General features: G+C 36.2%; 3 protein-coding genes across 4 annotated transcripts; 2 read left to right on the top strand and 1 right to left on the bottom strand.

The window, feature by feature from the left end:
* The first annotated feature begins 1,021 nt into the window (after positions 1-1,021).
* Positions 1,022-11,755, top strand: LOC129796344 (protein jim lovell). The gene is made up of 4 exons (XM_055838161.1): positions 1,022-2,078; positions 4,829-6,153; positions 6,937-7,068; positions 8,597-11,755. Exons 2-4 carry the CDS (start codon positions 4,917-4,919, stop codon positions 9,283-9,285), a joined length of 2,058 nt encoding a protein of 685 aa, XP_055694136.1. The 5' UTR covers positions 1,022-2,078; positions 4,829-4,916; the 3' UTR covers positions 9,286-11,755.
* Positions 11,756-12,806: 1,051 nt separating this feature from the next.
* On the top strand, positions 12,807-24,857 carry LOC129796343 (uncharacterized). The gene is made up of 9 exons (XM_055838160.1): positions 12,807-13,125; positions 13,209-13,301; positions 14,581-15,009; positions 21,932-22,259; positions 22,446-23,033; positions 23,100-23,378; positions 23,444-23,809; positions 23,882-24,104; positions 24,182-24,857. The coding sequence occupies exons 3-9, from the start codon at positions 14,590-14,592 to the stop codon at positions 24,504-24,506; spliced, it is 2,529 nt and encodes an 842-aa protein (XP_055694135.1). The 5' UTR covers positions 12,807-13,125; positions 13,209-13,301; positions 14,581-14,589; the 3' UTR covers positions 24,507-24,857.
* LOC129796348 (aminoacylase-1-like) lies at positions 15,052-21,824 on the bottom strand. 2 transcript variants are annotated; one of them, XM_055838170.1, is made up of 2 exons: positions 19,200-21,824; positions 15,052-16,242 (listed from the first exon to the last, which is right to left on the bottom strand). In XM_055838170.1, the coding sequence occupies exons 1-2, from the start codon at positions 19,420-19,422 to the stop codon at positions 15,131-15,133; spliced, it is 1,335 nt and encodes a 444-aa protein (XP_055694145.1). In that variant the 5' UTR covers positions 19,423-21,824; the 3' UTR covers positions 15,052-15,130. The 2 variants fall into 2 exon arrangements, with proteins under 2 accessions (XP_055694145.1, XP_055694146.1); XM_055838171.1 differs by lacking the exon at positions 15,052-16,242 and adding an exon at positions 16,689-18,006.
* Positions 24,858-25,663: the final 806 nt, after the last annotated feature.

The following is a 25,663-nucleotide window of genomic DNA, read 5'->3' on the forward strand; positions in this document are numbered from 1 at the left end:
GGTGATGGGGTAGAGGGGAAGGGAGAAATTTCAGTGGGGTGGGGGTACAAGAACGCGTAGAAGATTTGTGTGTATATGCCTCAACCACCCCCCACCCCATTGACTAATCGGATTCATTAACACACAGGACGAAGGGGGTGGCGGTCACACATATATGTGTGTAGGGGAGGTAGTGGGGAAAGGAGAAGGGGTGGTTAAGGGAGGGGTGGAGGGGGTACCTAATAATGTCTTCTGTACATCTTACAGTCTCCCCTTGTATTTTTCAATCATACGCGAATGGACGAGTGGAATGAGAAGCACATGGGGGGAGGGAGAATGTTGGGGGTGGGTGGTATGTGTGGGATGAGGTGGTGAGTGAGATGGAAAAATATGGAGATTATGGTGCTTTCTCCGTCACTTTGCTCATCAAGAGTGGCAACAAAATAAACACACGGAGAGTTTGGGAGGAAAAAAGGACGCTGAAGGAGGTAAAAAGTTGCCGAGGGTGAAAAATGTTAAGGGGAGGAAATGTGCTGGGGTTATGTGGCATCACACACACACACACACAGAGAAGCAAGCAGGGGGCCAGATAATGAAGATGATGCCCAGGGATGGGGTGCCGTGTCTTAGCGTGGTGATTCCCATTGGAACACACACGCGAAGGAGAACAACAAGCTTTTGGGCGGGGGTGGAGGTGGAGGATACTGTAGCCCTTACTCGTATACCTTACAGTATACATATTAAAATACAACACACATATACAAGTGTGTATACGATGGGGGTTGGGGGAAGAGAGAGTGCGGTGTATAAGAAAATGTGGCGAGTGTCTCGGGGTGGGGTGGGATGGAAAATGTGGAAAGGCGAAAAAACGGAATTCAAAAAAGGGGGTGTGGGTGTTGTGCTGTCGGGGGTGGTACGCGGAGCGGTACAACGAGGGTGTGTGGAAGAGAGATATGAGTATGTGTATTGCCTTCCACATATTAGCATAAAATACAATCAAGTGTGATATACGGCGAGTGGCTCGGGCAAATGCTCAAGGAATAGTTCAAGTCAGCTCTCCTCGATCCTAAGACGTTCGGCATAGGGCGCGCTCGGTGGTCCGCTTATTCAAAATTCAAAATCTATCTAAAAAAAAAACATTTACACCATCGTGGCGCATTTAGTCCAGGACTTTCTTTTCTTTCGGCACAGACACATTTTGGCGCGTTTTTTAACCAATTCATCGTGGACTTGAATTTTTTTTGCCTCAATTCTTATTCAATATCCTACAGAGAAATATTTCTTGTGGCATTTTTTAGTGTGATTCACAAAACCGTGTGGTCAGTGTTTGTTCTTTACATTATTGTATTTTCTTTTATAAAAAAAGTGAAAGTTTTTCTTTGAAAATTTTTTTTCTTAAGGAAATATTTTTCTTTTTTACTCATCGTGATTTTAAAAGAAGTCTAAAATACATTACGAATGCACAGGTGAATCCTTGTCGTGTGTATGTGTGTTTAACAAGTTCCATCCACATTTTAAAAATAAATAAAAGAAAAAACAACATCTCAAGGAAAAGAATATAGACTAAAAAAACAGATTTTAGTAAAATTCTATTAAATAAAAATTCAAGTTAGTTTAAAGAAAATAGGATTAAGGAGAAAAGAAACCTCCCTCTTCCACCACAAAAAAATAGTTAAGAATTTTTTTCGTGGTAAAGAGTAACAGGAAAAAAAACAAGCTACAGGAAGTGAATTGTCGTGTGTGACTCATGTGTGCAAGAATTGTGTGTAGTAGGGGAAAAAAGAAATTGTGTAAAAAAATTGTCGTGCGTGTAACAGCTGATTTTTCCTATACAACACTTCAAGTTTAGTTTCCTCACAAATTTCCACGCTTTTCCCAACATCCGCAAACTTACTGCACACACAACGGATGAAAAGTGATTCAGGAAACTCCCACTCACGTGTTAAGTGTGAAAGGAGTTAAGTGTGTGAACAAAACCAAAAAGTTCTCTTATACAAGAAACAGAGACGATCTCATCCCCTACTCAATTATCCAAGAGGAAATCCAAATAAAGTGAACAATTAATTTGAGGTGGAAACAACAATTTTGAGAAAATTTAAGTAAGTGCTCCCATGTCCTTTATAAATCCCCCCATATGAGAACCCTATCGGAAATGGAGAAGAGTTGTGGGTGCGAAAAGTGTGAAAACCGACGGGATAAATTGCGCTAAATTGTGCTAATTAGACAAAAGGGTGTATTACAAATTCATTTATGAAACCCCATCGTATAAATATTATAAGCTTTTAATGATTTACATACAGTTTTAGGGTGGCTCTTTCCCACCCCCTTTTGTCAAGTGAAATAATATAAATTGTGAATTGTTAAAAGAGTTATTAATTGTATAGTAAATATTTTTCTGTACCTATAATTTTCCAAATTTTTAAGAATTCTTTTAAATGTAAAAAAAAAGTTTAGAAAGTGGTAAAAATTGAAAAAGATAGAAAATTAACCCTTTCGGAAACTATTTGTGTGTATTGTGCAATGTTTAGGCAGTACGAATTCTAAAAGATTTTAACGCTCACGCCACACAAAGAAGAGCTCTAAATAAGGATAGAATTGCAAAAAATACATGTTTTTCTAAAATTCTTTTTTTTTTCATGAAAAACATAGATTTATCATAGAAATATTACTCTAATATTAGCCTTATGATTAACAATTATCATTTCAGATAAATTATTTACTTACCTACTTAAATCATCACAATAAATAATTTAAATCTAAAATAACAAATTCAATAAATAATTGTAAATAGAACGATAAAAAATGAAGAATGTTCTTATGTAGAAAAAATGAATTATTTATAACTACAGTGGGGTCTCGTAGTACGACTTCATATCTTAAAAAAAAACAGAGTGAATACTGAATTCTTCATTCTAAATGGAAGTGTCTTAAGAAAATTCCTTACTGTAAAACCTTCCTTCATTCAAATCATTCTCATCAGAAAATACGATTTTTAGAAACATTCGATCTTTTTGTCACATTTCTGAGTCAAAAAGTTTTCTTTGAACTCTAATACGTTTTAATGCTTTTCTATCCTGTAAAAGATAATTTAATTAATTTTTATTGTGTAATGGATGCGAAAGAAAATTTGAGAAAACAAAATATTTCATGTTTATTTAACGGTGACACCGCGTATGCCCTATTGGGCGCAAAAGGGTTAAGATACGATGCCAGGCGAATATGTAGTCTGAGATCTATTCAAGGGGGGTATTTTATTTTCATTAGAAATAGATGAACTAAGGACTAAGAAGTTGAAGTACTTAGCTTGACTAGATTACTAAAAAGTTCAAATAAGCAGACTTTTAGCAATTTATTTACGAAACTTTTACATTTAACATTTTGACTTCTTAGAGTGTTTAAAAACCTTACTATTCCTCCTTAGTTACACCATAACTGATGTATACCGTAAAGTAGCTTTCCAGAAATATATTATCAGAATAGCCCTTTCATCAGGTCCATTGGGTCATACGCTGACCCAAAGGCTCGGTTTTGAAAATTTGTCATTTTGTTAGTTATTTTCTGAATATTGAGTCCAAATTAGTACAAGACATCATCAAGCACTCACACGATCTGGAAGAACGAAAAACAGAAAATTTTTGAGTTGGGATTTTTTTGCTAAAAATGTCTTATTTGAGCACAAGGAACCCATAAACAATATTTTCAGTTTAATCAGCTCGCTAGATTGATCGCGAACTTGAAAGGGATAAACTACATAATATAAGCAATAGATAACCGATTTGTAAACTAAGAAATAGGAAAATAAGAAAAATGCTTTAATTAATCCCATAGCAAGAGATCATATAAGATTATCCTTATTTTCGTTATTTTCTATCAAAAAAAATATATCGGGATTAAGGAATGGAAAATCCTGGACAATCATCTTCGTTTTAGGAAAGATTTTACTTTGTATATCGAACCACATTAGTTGTGGCAGGCTTTTGGGCAGCATAAAGTCACAAAATGAAGAATTTCTCGTTTCTTTTTTATATGGGGGATTATGAAAAAAGGTGATTCTTGAGATGTTTCACCACTTGAGCCATGAGATCGATATTATTTATTTTTTTCCACTAATAGGTGCTCCGCCCTCTAATGAGTGTCGCCGCGCCCAGGCGACTCTCTTTCTCTCGTGGTGCACCCGCGTGGTAACTCGCAATTCTCACTCATTTATCCACCTTTTGTCATCTGTTGTGCCAATTGCTGTGTTGTTTTGCCCGCACGTTCATCCCCCGTTGCTGCACCTGCATTGGGCAGTTTTACTGCACAGTGTGCAAGACCGAGAGATAGCGACGCCCCGAGTTTATGCTAACCCATGCAGGACACAGTGGATGTCCTCTCGCTCATTTCCTCATCACTTCCGGCTTTTCCACTGCAATTCATTGCACTTCTCATCACCCTCCCTATCGCATCGTTAGATCTTACCGCGATGTCTCAATTCGCGGAAGTATTTGTCATCCCTTTTAGAGCACTTCCACTGGGGTGAAGAGTTATTCTTTCTACCATCACTTTTTGTTCGCTAATTTCCGCCAAAAAAATCGTTTTTATGCCACTCAATGCACTGGGAAAATATTTTTTCATGGTAAACTTCTTCAGGCTATTTTCCAATCGATTTAAAAAAAACCGTTGTGACAATGGAGTAGATTTTATTATGTAAAAGATTTAATAGAAATCTTAAATTTTAGGAAAAATATAAAATAAAGAGAAATTTATTTCTTTTACAAAAACTTCTCCACAATAGAACATAAATAAAAAATTAAGTTAATTATTTGCCTCCCTTAACTTTTGTTCTTTCCTTTTTAATTGAACCTTGCAGGTAGAGAGATCTGGAGTAATTTTCTTGGAAGACGTTCGCGTTGTTATGATTTACAGGTTGTAAGGAAAAGGAAGTACAATCAGTAGCAATGAATTCGGAAGAGCTTTACAGCCTCCGGTGGAATAACCACCACAATCACATGGTCCACGCATTCAATGCCCTCCTGCAGACCAAGACTCTTGTAGATGTAACTCTTGTTTGTGCAGAGACAAGTATAAGGGCTCACAAGGCCGTCCTATCGGCATGCTCGCCTTTCTTCCAGCGCGTCTTTGCAGACACTCCGTGCAAGCATCCCGTCATTGTACTGAAAGACTTCAATGGATGGATTGTTCAGGCCATCATTGACTTCATGTACCGCGGTGAGATTCGCGTGTCGAAGACGCACGTGCAGACACTTATACAGGCCGGGGAGTCACTGCAAATTCGTGGCTTGGCTGACTTTGGGGTATCAGAGAGTTTTCCCATACTCTTCGCCTCAACTCCGGAGGATATTGACATGGGTACAGATACATCAGCAATTCTCTCACCTGCTAGCCCGGAATCCGGATCAAGTCGCAATACGGCTCAACTGCACAAGCTTCTCGTTTCACCGGATAGCTTCCTAGATACGGTGGATAATCTACAGAATTCTGATGCGTACGCAACGAATTTGCCAAGGAGAAAGCAAGCACGGCCAAGAAGACGATCAGGCGAGGAATGTACCCCGCAGGATTTGAGTCAGAAAATGCAAGATATTGATCCACTGCAAAGTAGATTGAGTGGTGAGAAGAATGACTCAGGGATGCATATTGATAATCATCAGGGGCCCTCAAGTGCCCCACAGACCCCACCACAGGGTGCTATGAATTCCCAAATTCACTCCCCAGAACGCACAGATGCCCCCGAAAATCTGTGCACGAGATCAACAACACCACGTTCCAGCGAGGAGCGTAGTGGTGAGGAGGAACAGAAGCGGGATGTACCGGGGAATCTCAACAACAACGGCATCCTCTTCAGTCTCAAGGATCTCAATTCATGGAGCCAATCCCCATTTGCCAAATGCTGCCAGATGCTTCCAAATCACCTCCCACCGCATGGACTGATGATTCAAACTGCAGACTCACCACCTGGACAGCATGAACCATCTGAGTCGGATGAGGGGGCTCCCGAGAAGATGGACGAGAGCCCGACGGATGACAATACGGCGGAGGGTAGAACACCGACGGGAGGTACGCCATCGGCTGTGAAATACGAAGAACAAAATGGCACAAATCTCCTTCCGGCAGCGGGGCTACCTTTTCCACGGCTCTCGTCCGTGTCATCGCTCTCCTTCAGCCCACCCCACAGTAAGTTTCACTTTCGCAGTTTGCCTTTTTTTGCCCACATTTTTTTCTCCACCCCCAAATCTTCATTCAGTGCGAGTTTTTTGCATGCGACGTCACGAAAAAAGCATTTCAAGTTAATCACACCAAGTCCTTTATAGCGTCCTTGCAGATGTGGACGATTCTTGACCTTAACTTTTACTCACGACGATTAAGAGCTCTTTAGATGCACTTAAGGTGTTTTTTTTTGTTAATCCTAAAAATTAGGATTTATTTTATTTGATCTTATTTGAAGTTGTGATTCTAAAAACATTCAATTAAGATTAAACTTTGAGCTTATCAGTAATTCTTTAAACAATTTTTGAGTTAATATTTTTTTTTATAAAGAAAATAGAAATTTCTTGAATATGCCTCTAAATTTAAAATTTTCAAATATTCAGGATTATTGCAACATTTTCTTTTCAATTTTAGTAAGAATAATGTCATTTCAGTTGCTGAACTTTTCTGCTAATTTTTTTAGAAGAGAAAAGTTTAATATTCTTAAGAGAATTTTAAATGTTACTATAGGTCTGTTATTAAAATAATTTTCTTTAGTTTGTGGTTTTTCCGTAAAAAGTTCAAAAACCAAAATATTTAAATTTTGTGAAAACAAGAACTTTCTTTTATTATTTTTATACCTATATTAAAATAAAAGAAAATAAAATTTTCAAGTGATGTATTAAATGGGAAAATTCGGATTAATAAATTATTCTAATTCTAATAAATTATAATTGCAATTTTTTTGTTAAACTTCTTTACTCTTCACAGTTTTTGGCATGGAAGCTCCACCATTGGGACTCTTTCAGCACGCCGCGGAATCATCGAGACTCTACGGATCATCACTGCCGGTTGATCAGCGCAATCTCCACAGCAATCCACCGAAATTTCTCAAGAAAAAATGTAAGTCTCTTTTGAATTTATCTCCAACCGCTTAAAAGCTACACTAAATTAGTAATTCCGCTGTGATTTTGAAATGATAAGGAGCTCATTATTGGTTGGTATCTTGTTGTGTGCATAATTGAAATTAATTGATGTTATTCAGATTAACTAAAGAACCCATCGATGCTCTCACACACACAAAATCTCTCATGCGAAATTGCTTGTTCTTTAAGTGCATTAGCCCATTAATTTGTACGATTAGGCAGTGTGACCGTTAAAGTGTGTGCTTTAAAAAAGGAATTTGATAACCTTTTTTCACAATAATTCGCCATCAACACAGTGAGGGTCCGAGAAATCATGTTCTTTGTGGCGAAATATTCTTTCCCATTGAGAAAATTTTATATCTTTTCTCAAGAAAAATCGTTAAATTGCGAAGACACCTTCTTCACAATGATCACGAGAGAAGATCATCTTGATGTTTGAATTTCTTGGGGATTTTTAAAGTCAAAATATTTCGATTTAATTTACCTCATTAGTAAGAAGAGAGAATTATAGTTCCTCACGGCTATTATCTACCAATTTATAGTCTCACAGCTGTTAATCGTTTTTTTTCTGTTAGAACTTTAATGGGTCATTCGGGGATTTCGATAAGTGTTGGCTTGTGCAGTGAATTATTAAGTTCATCACCTCGCCACACTGGATGACCTCTTCGGACTTTATTCTAGCCTTTATTCCTCTTTACAAGAATTTTTTTTACAGATACATATTCTTCTAATTATTCAGCAATGAAAATTTCGCTGATTTTTCCTACACAATCATCCCGATATTAACGAGGATGCGACTTTTAATTTTGTTGAGAAACTCCATCATTTCTTTTAATTAATTTTCAATGAACTTGAGCTCTACAAAATGTATCGCTTTTTTTCCTAATTAAGGAGGGATTACGAAAGTTCTTGGTGGGCTTTCTGTGATGCAAAAAAAAATCAACGCGATGAAATTATCATAATTTTTGCTTCATTAACGTCTTCTAAATTGAGAAGTTCATTAAAAGTGATTTAAAAGAAGAAAGCCAGCACACACATAAGATGGCTGAAGTATTCTTGAGACTTTTTGATTGAATGATAAAACCAAAAGAAGAATAAGAACCACGGAGGAAATGTTTCTAGAAATGTTTTTACTCCATATATATATATATGGAGAAAATCCACTTAACAAGCCCAATTAGCGAAAATGTATACAAAAACTCCTCTACGAGGGTGTTGAAAGTGAGAAAATGTATTATAGTTTTCTCGCAATTTTCCTCCAACACGAAGATTGCGCCGTGAGGAATTCTTTACAGAAGGAAAAGAATTTAATTAATTGATTTGCAAGTGGGAAAAAATTTAATAATTTTTGCTACATTTAGCTTCGTGAAATTTCCTTAAAAGAGAGTTGAATGAAATGCCCATAAATATCCTACGCCGTCGGTGAAAGTCTTAAAAGAAATCTCTCTTTCTCTTCTTGCGTCTTTTACACTTCCTCCCACGGAATCTTTTGGCAATGTGCGCAGTGACCCGACCAAAAGGTCAACACTCAGCCCCTCGTGGTGGTCCACCGAGATCATGGACAAATGCCGAACTAACTGAAGCCCTTCAGCATGTGTGGAACAAGAAGATGACCACAAGTCAGGCATCCCGAATCTTTGGTATCCCCTACAATTCGCTCCTTATGTATGTTCGCGGTAAGTATGGGAAGAGTTTGAAGTTGGAAAAATTGCGGAAGGATTGCATAAGTGGGCCACCCATTGAGCTGCTCACAATGGGTATTTGTGGCAATAACAACAACACCTCCAAGAAGGCCAATCAGAATGCCAGCAACCATTCAGAACGAGAGCCAAATGGTGGTGGTGCAAAGGATACCGGCGGAGGTTCATCGAATAGCACAACTGGGGGGGCACTACTGAAAATCCCACCACCACCGGGTAGTAGTTCACCCCTGCCGCCGGATGCTGAACTCGCGGCGGCAGCTGCTGCTGCTGCGGCTGCTTCACATCCCAATCTCATGTTTGGCTCCTTCTCTCCCGCCTTCTACCCTGACTTCTCATCAGCCTTCCCCGGGCTACCGCTTACAATGCTAAATCTCCTGCCACCACCTCCACCGCCGCCACCACCAACAGATGATCCCGCCAAATCACCACCGCCCACGTCGCAGTCCTTTAATCACCAGCACGAACCCAAGGATCTGCTGGAGCGACATTGACAGGAGCAACAGAAGTTCATGTCACTCCCCGAGAATGCCATTAAGATGCTGTAACTAATGCAACCGCTTCAGTTTATTCATCCCCTTGGGATCTCCCCAGCATCATGGGGCTCGTGCAGTCCCCTTCTGGACTAGTTCATGGTAGGCTCTCCATCTTGATGTTTCCATACTGCGAATTTTCTTCTGCCGCCACCTCTGCAGACATTGAGATCAAGGGGTGAATAGCTGAATGTGGGAGTGATTATTTATTTAGGAATGAAAAGAAAATAGTGCAATATTTTATTATTATAATTTTGGTTGTGGCTTCTAAGTCCTCAACCTACGTGACTTTATTGAGCCAATGAGTTTTTTTTTTCTTTTATGCACTCATTAATAATTTTGGAAGAAAGAAAAACTTTTAAAAAAATCAAACAGACGAGATAAAGCTAAATAGCCTCACGTGAGAGAAAAAGTTAAAGGACATAGAGGAGTTTATCTGCTTCCTTTGGGGAAAATCATCTCATTTGAGGGAATAATCAGTAACTGGGATCAACTGTAAAATATCTTCACAAAAATTTTCTCATAAAATTTACATAACGGCGTGTGTTCTTCAGAGTATGAAACATACAACAATAATCATTGATAAAACATTAACGTAAATGTTTCATGCATTGTAAGGAAAAAATTATAATAGTGACGTCATTTATTGCATTTTATGGGTAAATATAATTGGCTTTTTTTCAGACAGTTCATAGACCAAAAAATCTTAAGCTTTTTAAGCTATTAGTTATTATTTTTTTTAATCCTTTACAAGATTTAGATTATCTTAACCCTTTAACGTCCAACGTGAAACATAAAAACATTGAAACATGCGCTCTTTTATCGCGATTATTATTCTATGAATTTTTTTTAGAATACTTTTCTCACTCAGAACGTCTTCTTTGACCCCTTATGCGTGAATTTGATGCATTTGCAACATGGAAAAACAATTACATTCATAAATAATTGAAAAAAAATGTTTCACGTTTGGGTCAGCGTATGACCCAAAAAACATTAAAGGGTTAATTGGCTCGACGAATATGAAGTAGAGGTTTTTTTTAATACAAAATTCAAGTAAGCTCCTTTTAAATCATTAAAAAACATTTAAATACTTAATGAAAAGAAAGGAATTTTTCAATGTAAAGTGGATAAGCTCCTTTTCTAACTTTCTCTACTGTTATTGTGAAATTTTTCAGCATTGAAGTGCTTTTGAATTCTACAATAAAAATCTTTTGATTTGTTATTGTTCCATTTGACTAAAAGAATATTCTAAAATGGAATATAGGCAATATAATTGGTAGAATATTTCTGATAAAGAAAAATTTAAAAAAAAAAATGTGATCGATCTCCATAAAGGCATGAACTTGAGAGAATTATAAAATTAATTTTATTAAAAAAATCAATATTAATGAGCTGAAGTAAACCATTGAAATTCTCTCCAAGAACGATGTGTTCTAATATAAAACCCCTTGACGTTAATGCAAAATTAATAAACAGAAACTTTTTTTTGACTCTCTACAACACTTTTAGTTGTTCGTACATTTTATGTGATATTTTGTACCTTTTTGAGTGATTTTTTTTTAAATCTCAAGTCTTTGCTTTCCCTTTTTCACCTCTTTTTCCCTACTCAACCAACCATTAATGTGGAAGGAAAGTCTTCATGGTAGATCCAATTTTATCATTCATTTTTTTCCCAACTTATTTTGTTCTTCTACACATTTTACTCTCCTTTTCCCTCCGCTATTCCCTTTGTGTGAAGTAAATTCAAAAGACTGCAATGCTTTCTCAATGTTTTATTCAAACTCCTAGTATGACAAAGATGAGCATTTTGTCTGTACGAGGATTTTTCTCAAATGAATTTTTTAAACTATGCAAGTTTATTCAATTATAAAATTAAATTTTGCATTTTGGGGTTGTGGCTACAAGAAAAATAGAACAAGTGAGTAAAAGTGATGATGATACAAAGAAAAAAAATTAATAAAATGTGCAATTTTTATTTAAAGATAAAATAAAAAAAAAATTAAAATCAATGTGAGTGTTGAATTTGATATAAAAGCCATAGAGGGACAAACAAATAAGTATTAAAAAGAAAATGTGTAAAAAATAAGAATTTAAAAGAAATAATGTTGTATATATTATTTTGTACAGTTACTGTGTAATATAAATTAAAACAAAAAATAGATACTAAAAACTATATGTGTAAAAGAATAATTCTAACTTTAAAATAAAATAAATAAATAAAATAATACAGCAGATGTGACAAAAAAAGAAGTCTGTAGAAATTGTGAAAAGAATTTCTCATTTAAAAAAAATGCAACACAAACAAGGAACTCAAATGGATTTAATCAATTTTTTGAACTCTAAAATATAATAGTAATTGAAACTAATACAGAGTAATATGTCTTGTACCTCATGTAGAAAAAATACAAAAATATATAAACAAAGAGAAAAATAAAATTACGATAGAAAGGAAAATGGAAAACAGAAGGACCTCTATGAAAATCTTTCTTTATATATAGAAATTATATATATAAAACAAAAACTAAATTAAAAGGAAAGTTGTAGAAGTAAGTTATATATATTAAAAAATGTGAATCAATCTATTTAATCGGAAAGAAAATATTAGATGAAAAGATCTCTTTATCTTTTTTTTAATTAACTATATTTTATGAACACACTGTAAAGAAGAATATCCATGTTTTGATTTTTTTTCTTCAAAAAGACATTCTGTACTAAAGAACTATATACATATATCGAATGAAGACCATTTAAAGGCAATACATTTAGATAATAATATTTTATAAATGAGACTCACAAGGAGATGACGATGTAACCAAAATACTGGATTTGATTCACACCAAAGATTGACAAGGAAATTATAGAGAGAAAAAATATTTCCTTCAACAATGTTTTCTTTTTTTGCAATTTTTTTGGAAAGAAAACACAAAAAATATAAAATCTCTAGAATTAAAAAAAAAAATGAAAAAACGTAAATATAAGGTGATGGAAAATGAAATTTTAAACGTAAACTGAGGAAAAATATAACTTAGAAACGTAAAAGAAAAGAAATTAAGAAATAAATGTTTGAATTGGATTATTTGACTTTTTTTTATGATGATTCACCAAAGGCTCAGACTGATCAGAAGTTCCTTTTACTTCAGGGAAATTATTTCATTTTTTGGGGGAAAAATACAATATTTCAAGTTTGGGTAAGCGAAAAATCCAAACGACACGAAAGGGTTAATGTATTTTTGTGTTTTTATTAAAAATTATTTATGAAGTTATTTAAAAAATCAAATTAATGAATTTACTACTAAATTATAAATAATTTCCAGGAAATGCGAATGATTAACTCCCACTCAGGTTCTTGTCTGACTTTTCAAAACTACAGGTACATATTTCCAAGTAGAAATAATGAGTGATTATACCTATGACAAATTCCTGCCCTGTTTTTCATGTCTAATCTCTCTATATTTCACCGGTATACACAGGTGAACTGAGGTGTATCAGTGAGGCCAGAACTGATAAGATTCCGCACTCTTGGTGCGCTTATCACTCGGGTGGGCCCTTATCGCAAGGTGTGGCCTCGTCGATGCGAAGGAGAAAAATTCTTTCCTCGCCACTAACCTGTTGGACGTTGATTGCGTGTGTTCTTTTATAGGTGTGTAAAGCAAAGTGTGGCGATTTAGTGAGTGATTTTTGCAGAAAACTCTTATTCGGGTCATCAGGTGTTGTACCATATAACAAAATCTCACCGTTATGCTCTAAAAAAAAACGATCCCAAAGTGGAAGGACAGAAAAGAGGCATCAAATTCAGAAAATGTATTATATTTTGCAATAAGCCTCTCAAAGTCTATCACATTGTGCTTTTTGGACGTTTTCTTTACCAACTTCTTATTTTGCAGTGTTCGCGAACGCGTGTGAGTGATTTGACCAAAAGAAAAGAGATAATAGTAAAAAAAGAAAAAAAAACTCACCAGAAGCTACATAATATTCAGGTAAGCAGTAAAAGAGGGAAGGGAAAAGGTGATTCACCATGTAGAAGAAAAATAAAATAAATCAGATTGATGCTTCTTCTTCCATTTGACATAATTTTTAACAACACTCTTTTTCTTTAATTGCATACATTTAAAATTTAAATAGTCGATTTAAATGTGGTTTTTGTAGAGAATTCGGTGATGACATACATTGCTTAGTCAGTGATTTGTTACGCGCGCACAAAACTCAGGTTTCTCCATATTGTGTGTATCACACACCTTTTATCTCCTCATACGCGCACTAATCGGAAAGTCTTGGTTTTTGTGCTGTATGTTAGAGATAACAATTTTTTATCACAATAATGTAGTCTTTTTATCGCAATGGAGAAGCACCTTGTGCCTTATTGAGTGTGAAGTTGCGCAAAATAATTAAATTTCCAGTAGCAAGCATCAATATGAAGTTGAATACGAATCATATAAAATTCTATGAAACGCCATATTTGCTTCAAGAGTTCACAGGTTTTTTTCCCTTTATTTCACTTTCATTTATTGTAACTTTAAAGGTAAAGCAAACGTGAAATAAAATCTTGGTAAAGTATTTTTTTTTTTCTAACAAGAACTAAGTAGTTCAACTATTTTAAGGATTTGAAAATCTTTGATTTTAAGCACATCATCAATCATAGAAAGAACTGAACCAAAATACTTAATTTTAGTTCTTTCTGCTCTTTTAGGCAGTATTCTTAGTCTTAACTTTTCGATATTTGTACAAAAAGATCACAAAATCATTGAAAAGAAATTAGTTTTGTGTTCTTGTCGTCTAAAGCGTTGATAAATTTCAGAAAAATTGAATTTTAGCTTAACAAAACCTGAAAAGAATAATTAAATTATTGTCGAAACGTCGCTGTAGCAGAGAAGTGGTGCCTTTTCTTTTTCCTGGTATGATTTTCCGATTTGGTCCCTGAAACGTATAGTAAACTTTTCCAGTTTAATTATCAAACAAGAAATAAGAATATGTTCCAAAGAACATCCTTTTTTGGGAGGAAGGGTGAAAAATTGGGCTAAATAAAGTACCTACCTACTAAAGAATTTCCTAACTATGATTAAGTAGATCAATTTGTTATCATGGCCTGTTCATTTTGAAAGCCAGGCGAAGGAGATAACGAGACTCTAATCAATTTTGTTGCGCTAAAATATTGACTTACGCGCGAGGTTTCGGCGACCATTTTATTTCTCGGAATTATATAAAATTTCTTAATGCCTTTCTCAATTAATCACCGTTTATGCGGGGGCTTCTTTTCAGTGTCACACCATGGTGGGGAGACTCATTCTTCTTGTGAGTCTCACGGCGCTCCTGCGATGTGGCGATGTCCATGCCCAGGAGAATGCCCAGACGAGAATATCGGCAGCCCTGGAGGAATGCTACAGAGATCCCGAAGTATTTAATCGGGAAAATCGACTACCACACACACCTGAAATGCTAATTGAGCTGATAAGGAAAGTGGAGGATTCACCTGATTGGCGACAGGACATACGACAGCTCGCTTTGAGTCTTGTTCATCGTTTTCGGCAGGATGGCATTGAATTGGCTCCCGGGGTAGCTGTTACAGATTCAGTCCTTCCCTTCAGCCCAAGTGGCTTCCAATTCACCAAGCATCGCATCATCTTGCAGCGTCTAATCCCAGGAAATGCCGTCCAGTTTCCCAATGAAACGCTAACAGTCACCGAAAGGGTAAGTACACAAAGGGGCAAACAACCAATTAAACTCAAATACTTTTTTTCTTCCGTTAATCAGTTTATTTTTTTATAAAATAAATAATTTGTTGAGAATTCTTATAGTCTAAGAAAACTTTTTAAGACTCATTCGTGAGTTTTGGGATTATTTTTGCAAAATTCTCTATCATCTCGATGTATTTGCTTGCGTAGATAAATTCATTGTGATCATGGGCAAGCAATGGAGTCTTGTTCATTGGTATAAATCCAATGGCGGGAATATTCTTACCACGTATGTATCTAGAATCTGACACCATTGGGAGAACCTCATTGCGTACATCAAAATTCAATTCGGTAAAAAGATCCTGAAGGGCAGCATATTGTGGATTAGTATTATCAATTGGTACATAGGGGGATTTAATGTCCTTCTCCTCAAAGGACAATTCAATACCACCCCCAGATTCTTCTATCCACTGCCTAAGTTGTCCCTCAAATTCGTCAAGATCTTCCTGAGGTGGGAGACGAATATCAAATGTGGCCGTGAGCTTCTCGGGGATAACGTTCGTTTGAACCCCTCCGGAAACTTTGGTCAAATTTATAGAAGTCACATTACCCAATGGAATCCCTTCTTGCACCTTCTCCATTTCAATTTGTCGACGATCCATTAATTTTGCAATGATTGCAGCAAATTTCTCCCCAGCTGTATTTTCAGACAGTATAGCTGCATGGCCAGGTTGACCAGTAGCTGTTAAAATTGTACGCCACATGGTTTTTTCCGCATAAAAGAGAAAATAATTTTCTACGTCAAATGGGGAACTCTCATCGAGAGCAAAACCCACATTGAGATCCCGAAATTCTTGGGTCTCAACGAAAGCTTTCATCCCATGCTTGCCACCGATTTCCTCATCTGGTACATAGGTAATGTGAAGCGTTCGTTTGGGTTGGAACCCTTGGCTCTGAAGTTGTCTAATTGCACCCAAATAGGCCATTCCTTGACCCTTTGTATCTTGCGTTCCACGTGCATAGATCCTACCTTGGGAGTCAATTTCGGCACCAAATGGTGGATGTGACCAACTTTCTGCATAAACCGGAACGACATCCATGTGGGAGTTAAGGAGGATTGTTGGCAATTCGGGTTCACTTCCTTGCCACGTTATGACCACAATGGGCTTTTCCGGTAAGCTGGGATGATGTACAGTTGATGGGAGGTTCAGAGAGTCCGCCTGACGTTGCAAAAACTCCACACAAGGTCCTGTAAGAAAATAAGTCCTCTTAGAATCTCGGGGCACCGTTTGAAATTAATTTCAGAGGATATTTGTATTTCAATTTTAGAATTTAGTCGCCCCTCGTGTTTTTTTCATTGCACATTACTATGTACATAGAGCCTACAATATTTGATAAATGTTTGAAATATAATGAAAGCTTCAATAAAATATCAACGCTGCTGCTGGTGCTATCTTGAGTGTCACAGATATCGATAATAATTTATTTGTTCATGCTGTTCAATATTTTTAAGTTGTTCCCAATCAATGATTTTTTAAATTTATATTTAAAAGACTGGAAAACATCAGTTTTAACTCTTTAAGGATCGCAAGAAGCATCACGATTTGGCCTTTTCTTTGGTCATGTTTAGGTTTGCTACTAATGTTCGCTAAAGTAACTAATTTTCGAAATATTTGGGAAAATTAAACAATAAAATTTGAAATTAGTAAAAGTTTATTGCACGACATTTTCTTTGGACAATTTTCTTTCTAAAGATGAAAATCGTATCTTATCATCTAATGAGGTTTCTCAATGACTTCCGTTCGTATTTTATCAATAATATCCACCTAATCCCACAAATTCATTCCATTTTATGTCTACATATTCTAAAAATAACCATCACAAATCAATATTAAAATTAAGTTCTAAACTCCAGTGAGTTTCTCAATGATTCTAGCAAAATTCTTAATGGCCTGCATGTATTGGTTGGCATAAATAAATTCGTTGTGAGCATGAAAACGTATTGGGGTATGATTCATGGGATTGAATCCAATTGCACGAACTCCCTTTGGACGGACGAATCTCATGTCAGTTACTCCAGGCATTATTTGAAGGTCCAACGAGGATGCCAATTCAGTCATTGTATCCTTGAAGGTAACCCAGAATGGGTCTGAATCATCGAGGATTGTTGGTGGTGACGGATTATCTTTTACTTCAAATGTTAGCTCAATATTTCCTCCAGCTTCCTCAATGAAACCCTTTAGCATCTCAAGGTAGGCATCTTGGTCCTCATCAAGGGCTAGACGTATGTCAAAGAAGGCCGAAAGTTCCTCGGGGATAACATTCGTCTGAATTCCTCCTTGGACCTTTGTGAGATTTATCGACGTTACATTGCCCCACGGGACACCATTTTGCAATTTTGCCATTTGCATTTGGCGATAATTCATTATCTTTGCAATGAGTCGACTGAATCCCTCTCCAGATGTTTTTTCCGCAAGTATAGCTCCATGTCCTGGATTACCTTTTGCCTTAAAAATTGGGGCCCATCTTGTTTTTTCGGCATTAAATACAAATAAACTTTCAAAGGGAGCCGTGGCTCCTTCATCAATTGCAAAACCAATGTTGAGATCCCGAAATTCTTGAGTCTCAACAAAAGCCTTCATCCCATGATCAGCTCCGATCTCCTCATCGGGAACATACATGATGTGCAGTGTTCTTTTGGGTTGGAAACCTTCATCCTGGAGTTGTCTAACTGCACCCAGATAGGCCGTCCCTTGACCCTTTGTATCCTGTGAACCACGAGCAAAAATCCTTCCTTGTGCATCAATTTCAGCACCAAAAGGTGGATGAGACCAACTTTCAGGATAAACCGGAACAACATCCATGTGGGAGTTGAGGAGAATTGTTGGTAATTCGGGATTCGTTCCCTGCCACGTTATGATCACAATGGGTTTATTTGGTAAGCTGGGATGATGTACAATAAGAGGAAGATTCAGTGAATCCGCCTGACGTTGTAGAAATTCAACGCAAGGTCCTAAAAAAATTCATACGTATATAGCCTTGATATAGCAGGGGCTTTAATCGTGACATTGAATTTCTTTTCTTAAGCAATTAAAACGTATACTTTTGCTTTCTTGATCGCGGTATTATGGGATTTTTTGTAGCTTTTTTTGGGAGCAACATAGGTGAATGTGTTAATTCAAAGAAATAACAATTTTCTCCAAGGCTTTCGGCGGTTTAACACGATTCCAAAGCTTCGATCAAAGCTCTGGAAAAGCTTGTGTTTTATTTGAATTAATACATTCACCACGGCTCCTCTAGGTAGAAGATGAAATCTCCAAAAACGACTTAACCCCTTAAGGACTGTATGAAATGCAGCGGGTGCAATGACCCGAAAATAATTTTTGGGGTTTTTTTGGGCTTAAATAAGACCTTTTTGGCCAAAGTTTCTTACTTAATTCAAAAATCTGATCTTAAAATGTCCAGGGATCATAAAGACAGCGTCTTGCATTGGTTTTGACTCAAAAATAAAAAAATAATAATTAACTAAAGTCCGATAATTTCAAGAAGAGTCATGGGTCGAACACGTCCAATTAGTCGTTAAGCGGTTAAAACCATAAAACATAAGTCACGAGATTAAATCCTCTGTCTATTAAGAGTAATAGTTTCTTCATTATTAAAAAAAAAACGATCATAAATTTTATATTTTTGACTGGAGTTACCTAAAAGTTTGGCTTTGGGACCAAAATTAATTTAATTTTGATACAACGACACCCAAAACTGATGATCTTCAAATTAATTTTTAACCACAGTGTGCTTTAAGTTAATTCACAAAAATATTACAAGCAACAGAAATCAACCCTTTTTTATTTTACCTCCAGTAGAGATGGTGAAAAAAAAACTTCCCGGAAATCCTTTAGATTTTGAAACACAAATTGATTTAATTAGCCTCTGATTTCCTTATTTATTTTGCTCGGAAATTTCCTTATCACTCCATTTTGCAATTTGTATTTTTTATCCTTTAATATAATGGCCTATTTTAAATTTTTCCTCTATCGCTAAATTAAGAAAATGAGAATGGTGAAACGCAACCGACGCAAACCTTATTAGAATCATTTCCGTATTGAATTTAAGATTTTTTATACCATTATCGCGTGAGATTCAATGTTATAATAATCATTTTCCTTCAACTTTCACTGGCACGGTGAATTTTCCTTTATTTCTTACCATAATCTGGGTCAGGATGCACACTGGGAATCCTCAAGTATTCCTGAAGAATCTGAATCTCTTTGTTGGTCTCCCACCAATCGCTAATGTGTCGCTGGTAGTGTTGATAGAAACGATGGTAGAACCAACTTGGGGCTCTTGTTGCGCCAAATGTGACTTCACAGTGGCACACAAGAACAATGAGCCACCAAAAATGATGAAACTTTAACTGATGATGCTCCATCAAAAGCAGCGTTCTACACTCTAGCACGTCTAGAATACTTCTAAAATGCTTTTCTCTCCCGTTTGCTACTCCCAGAGAGATGCCTCAACATATGGAATGTTTTCTCATTTTAAATTCCCCATATACGAAAAACTTTCTTGTCCCATTCACAAATCACATGTGGCGTATATGCTATGTTTGTGCGCGTGGTCCAAGGTGCAGCAACAATATGAATTGTTTGTACATTGACTCATTAGATCAGATAAAGTCAACATTTTTTTGAGAAGGAGAAGATTTGTTATGTTTTATCAACTAACTCAAATAACTTTCCCCTTTGCACTTCCTAAATGCATTCAATGGTTTGCCCATACATTAAATTTACATTATGTTGTCGTACAACATTAAACCATTGTCCATTCAGTCGCAGTGAATGAATATTACCAACATGAAGCCATTAAGATTTACCTAAATCGCCGTGTGAAATTATTATATAAATATCAACGTTATTCGCTCAAAATAGAATTTATCCATTGAGTGTTATTAATCGATAGAAATTTCTCACAAGACACGCCCGTATTTTACAAATTAATTCTCTACATAATAATTTGTATGTAAATATGTAGAGATTTTGAGAAGAAATTTATTAATTCAGGGGGCCAGCAGTGAGTGATTTTTCTCCATGGCACAAATAATTTAAAATCGAAAGGCGCAGAGAAAATATTTTGCAGAAATTTTAATGCCATTGTTGAGATTCTTTGCAGTATATTACCAATCAATCTATCACTCTGATTTTCTCGGCATGACTCTCTCACTTACAGTAAAGAAGGTATACACCTATCTTCAAAAAACAGCTCAATAATCGCGCCGAAAAAAATCATACATAGAGAGAAAAATTAGAGTGGTAAGATTTATTCTTTCACGAGCACATAATCTTTAAAAGTTGCTAATTTGTCTTGAAAGCTCCACATAAGAATGCACGATTAGGCACCGTGAGAGGTACATAATTGATTTTACTCAAAGACATTGGAGAAAGGTAGTCGTGTACACAAGAACGAGATGAGGGATTTAAATGTGAACTAAATAATTTAAAGTTTAAACTTTTTTCTTCGATATCTTTAGACCAAAAAGGAGTTTACTCACATCATAGGGAAAATTAATCATTCGAGAATCCAATCGGAACTAGCATAATCCTGTGCATATGTAGAGCATAAAAAAAAGTAATAAGAAATTTCCAAAGAGATTAGCTGGATATAATCGATAAAAATATGGCCAAAAGTCCAAAAAATGACGTCATTATTGTATTTTTTACTCCAAATACATAAAAAATTAGAATGGCCGCTAATGTTTTTTTTTTGTCGAATGTAAGTACACCTGGAATTTGAAGAACCATTAATAAGGCTGTTCGGGTCAAAGTTTTAAACAGTAATATACATATTTTTGTATAAAATGTACATTCAAGTCAAATTTAATGCCTCTTGCTTCCAACTTTTATTTGTATTTCAAAGGTGTTTAAGTTTTTGCTATTAGACTACTGAAAAACCACTAAAAGAAACTAGCGGATAGCCTAGATTAAGTTTTTCTTAAACCACTTATGTTAAACAACATCATACGTAATTAAAGAGGAAATATTTTTATTTTTATACTTACGTAGATATTAACTCAAGTTTTTTAATTTTGCTATAGTCATTCCGCTTAGCAATTTTACTTTGTAGAATGCATAACAATGGCATAAAAAGTTTTTGGATTTGGGTAAAAGAAGAGTTCGATTTAAATTTCCTATAAAATTTTGAAATAAAACTTCGCAAACAAAACGAGTAAACTCCTTTAAAAAATTCCTAGGCATACCAGGGTTAAGTATAACTATGTGTACTGTTAATTTTCTTAAAGCCCTATCAATTTCATGCTCAGATTTAAAAGAAAATGCAAAATAAGATTTTTTTTACTATTAATTACATTTTTATGATCTTGCAAAAAGAATATATTTATATTTAGGAAGAACCTTAAAGGTTTTTTTTCAGACAAACAGTCTACAATTAACCACAATTAAGCATCAAGGTTCATGTGAACATTTATGTGCGGTTTAAGGCAACTAATATAGCTTTTTCAGCTCCGGTAGATCGAGAGACTCATAAAAAAAGAATAGAATAAAATTTTATTTTGCCCTTTGCAAACTAGTGCTTAGGGCGAGAGACCATAACAAAGATTTAAAAAAAAACTGTCCCAAACAACTTAAGACCAAAGTTACTTGAGAAAAAGTTTTTAAGAATGGAAATTTTCTTTTAGGAATCACCTATAATACTTTTTGCTTCATTTTTTTTTCGAGAAGAATGAAATTTTCCGCTTTTCTTGAACCCTTTTCTGGCCTTAAACCACGATTTCCGCTAAAACGAATAGATTATCCATAGCTAGAAAAAAAACTTTAAAAAAAATCAAACATATCTAATATAAAATAAATTCTTTTCCTAAATATTTCTAAAGCTTCGTTACTCAATCAAAATTTTTAACGTAAACTCCTTTATCCCCTCAACAGTGTGCCCTTCACTTTATGCTCTCCACATCTGTGGACACAGCAGTACGTGGTGATGAGAACATCAGGTGCAATCAGTTGTCGCAGTACCGATCACGAGTACCACGAGACGTTGAAGGGGAAGAAGTTGAAGAAGAGGCTCCGGAAAATGTTGCAGATGAAGAACCTGAACCAAGTGAAGATGAGGAAAGCGATCCCAGAATTCTCGATACGGAAATTGAAGAACAAGTTGAGGTAACAAACGTTAATCCTGCCATTAGTCAGTGTCCAGTTGAGAATGGAGTACTTCTGTCCCAATGGGGAGCTATTTCGGCAGGTCCAGTCATCACAGGTGAGGGTTTATTTAGCTCTTGTCTTTACATTTTGTCTTCATCTGAAGAATTAATTCAACGTTCTCTAAGGCTTAAGACAAAATTCGCTCTCAGGCAACTCTCAGGAGCACTGAAAGAAGACAAAAAGCAATTTGACTTAATTTATTTGACGATCTGACTTTATTTGAATCATCTTCCTTACAAAGGTGTTGCTGCTGGTTTGTCCCCTCAAACTGTAACAACGAGGGAACTGCTGGCACTTTCACGCGAAGCTGGACGATCACAGCGGCAACAGCAGAACTTCAATGTGGACAACCGTTGGGCGTCAACACTTTGTGGTGATCTATCGGAAGTTGCCTTGAGGCAGGGACCAGCAGCTGGTCGGGAAATTGCCGTTGGTGCTCCAGGAACGTTCAACAGTACCGTAATCCCACGATGGTACTTCCTTCGTCAGCGTGAACACTTCGAAATGACTGATGCTGAGATTCGTGGTGGTCTCGATGGGCTCATCCTGGCGACGAATGTCGTTGAATTCCGCAATCGTTTCAATGCCATAAAGCTCAGTCAGGTGCTGGATATGTACTACAGTCATCGCGGGGTGTTCGAGAGGCGTTTCAGGGCATGCAATCGTAATACTTTGTTCCCCGAAGTGGCTCCTGTAGCTCAACTTCAGGCCCAAACAACTGCATTCAGTTCAGTCCTCGATAGGGATATGCAACTCCGGGTAACGCTTGCACCAACGGCTATTCAAGCATTCTCCAATGCTGCTGTTGAATCCCTCTCAACGTACATTCGTAAGTTTACTCTTTAGTGTATCAAAGAAGCAGCATAATGAAGAGTTTCTTTTTTTTTGGTATCAGCTCAATCAATGAATGATCCTTCATGCGCTATAACGCAAAATCGTCTCAATGATGAGAACATCTGGCGTACATCAGCTGATCTTTACATCTTCGTGGACACCGCATGGCCATTCAGGGAGATTAATGGGCCCATTGCACACCTTCTGCATAATCTCGATGTGAATCGCTTTGGAACCTCCTACACCCTTCTCAATGCCGTCGATGGGAGTATCATTGTGAACAAGACCCACCAACTTAGTGATCTGTACTCCCAGTGGAACTTAACAGTTCACCAAAATCGTAAGATTAATCTTAATCCATAATTTCTCGGATAGTTTTTCTTCAATCCCGCATCTGTTCCACAGATCCACAAGGTGTGGAGTTCCCTCGACTCCTACCATCGCTGCAGACTTTTATGACTAATCAGTTGGATCATGAGCGACAGGCTGGAATTGTTGGGGGAAGGTCAAAAATCGTCTTGATTATTCCGAATATGGCTGGAATAAGTGGAGCTGATTCCGATTTTGCTGATGAAAGATTGCGAGCAATGCGAGAAGTTTTCCCCGATATGGAACTCTTCTTCCTCTCCGGCGGAACGGCAACGCGATGGAATCGTTTTGTGCGTAATCCCCGAATTCACATTCATCCACTACGTGTTATGGGACAGGGTGGTGCTGAAGATAATACCATTCCAGCTCAGATGAGAGATCTTATTAGCCGGATTCAGGAAAGTAGGTCAAAGAACCAAAAAGAAAGTTTTCCAGAAGAATCATTCATTGAAACATAAAAAAATATTTTTTCAGCACCACGACGTATTATCAACCACCGTTGCGGAGCTATTTGGCAATCCCAGGATGAAGGTGTTGATTCGCAGAATGATTACATTGAACCTGAAGGAATTATTTTCTATCGTGTCTCTCCGAATTACTTCTTCCGTCCGGGAGATCGTCGACGTGTTGTACGTATTCAGGGACAGGGATACTCTCCTCTAACTGTTTGCATGTCAAGAACTGAGCAGAATCCACGGTAAGTTCCTGCAGGAATAACAACCTAAAATTTCCTCACAACATAAAACATCTTTTCTCCATTAACATCAATTGCAGGGCCAATGCAACGAATCAGGTTGGTGATGTGCGATGCACGAGAATTTCACAGAATTCCTTCGAGGAGGACGTCAGCAACTACTGCGCTGATCACTCGTACATCCACCACTGTCCACCGCTCTTCATTTCCGTCGAAGGACCCTCCCTGGCGGGTAGTGATCAAATTCAAATTCGCTGCACCGATGATCTATGTCGCTTCCCCGATAGCTCCCGTTTTGCCATTCAAACGGAAAATTTAGCCTGTTTCAGCGGAAGTGGCATCAAAATGACATTCCTCTTCATCCTTGTCTCCCCACTCTTCCTCCTCCTATCACGATTCCTCTAAATTCACAAAAAAAATAACTATTTTCTATCGTCTTCATCCGCAAGAAAAGAAGAAAATTCATTCAATGGATTTTTTAAACATTTCCTTATACCAAATGAAGCAGAAAAACACAAAAAGACGAATATTTTGGTAGCTTTTGTATTCTCGAGAGACGAAGATTCTTTCTCTTGGATTCATCTGCACCAAAATTCGTATTTGGCACACCAGACAATTTCAACAAAACACCGACCATTTTTTAAGCCAATTTACATGTTTAAGTATTCGTTTATAATGATTTGTTTTACGCAAACAACTTTAGTGTAAGAATTAAATTTTTTTGGACAACAAATAAAGTCATTTTAGGAAGAAAAAGGTTTTTTTTTTAACTTTGTACCAATATTGGAATTTTTCCAAGATGACAGAAATGGGAAAATTTAGTTGAACCGAAAGGTTAATTAAATGCCCGTGATGAAATAGAAATTCCCATTTCTACCTTCTCCGGGAAAGTCCCAAAATTGACTCAATGTTAAAATTTGTCTTGTGAAATGTTTTTTTTATGGACACCGATGAACAATATCTTGGGAAATTGAGAAAATATTGAAGATTTTGAGCTAGAAAAAAAAATTCTAAACCCAAAGATTTTTTATATGAGAAAATTTGAAATTAAAGTAATTTCCTATCACCGAGTTTCTTTTCTTATCAAATTTCTTAATTAAAAGAAAGGAAATATGACAGCAATGCCTTTATGTACTGATAGATCTAAATTAATTTGATTTGTATTATATATCAAAAGCTTATATCGTGCCGAAAATAGAGTAATAAAAAATGGGGAAATGGCTTTGTATCTACTAGAAATTATTATTTCTTATTGTTCTTTTCTTCAAGTTAAATGTCACCACAATTTTCTTTTCTTTTAACAAACTTTTCTTAAAAATTTAAAAATCAGTAGAAGGCTTTAAGAATCATCCGATAATTATGGAAAGTTGTTAAAAATATAAATAAATCTTTTATTTATTTATTTATTTTATTACGGGTTCCATCCGTTTAGATGATTTCCCCAATAAATCTTTTGAAGATAAATTATTATTTCCAATAATAATTTAATGAATACTTAAAGCAATTTTTTTAAAAATTATTTTACCTTGATTTGTCTCAAAATCCTCAAATTTTTTTTTATA

The sequence above is a fragment of the Lutzomyia longipalpis genome, chromosome 4 (genome assembly GCF_024334085.1).
Source record: "Lutzomyia longipalpis isolate SR_M1_2022 chromosome 4, ASM2433408v1".
NCBI lineage: Eukaryota > Metazoa > Arthropoda > Insecta > Diptera > Psychodidae > Lutzomyia > Lutzomyia longipalpis.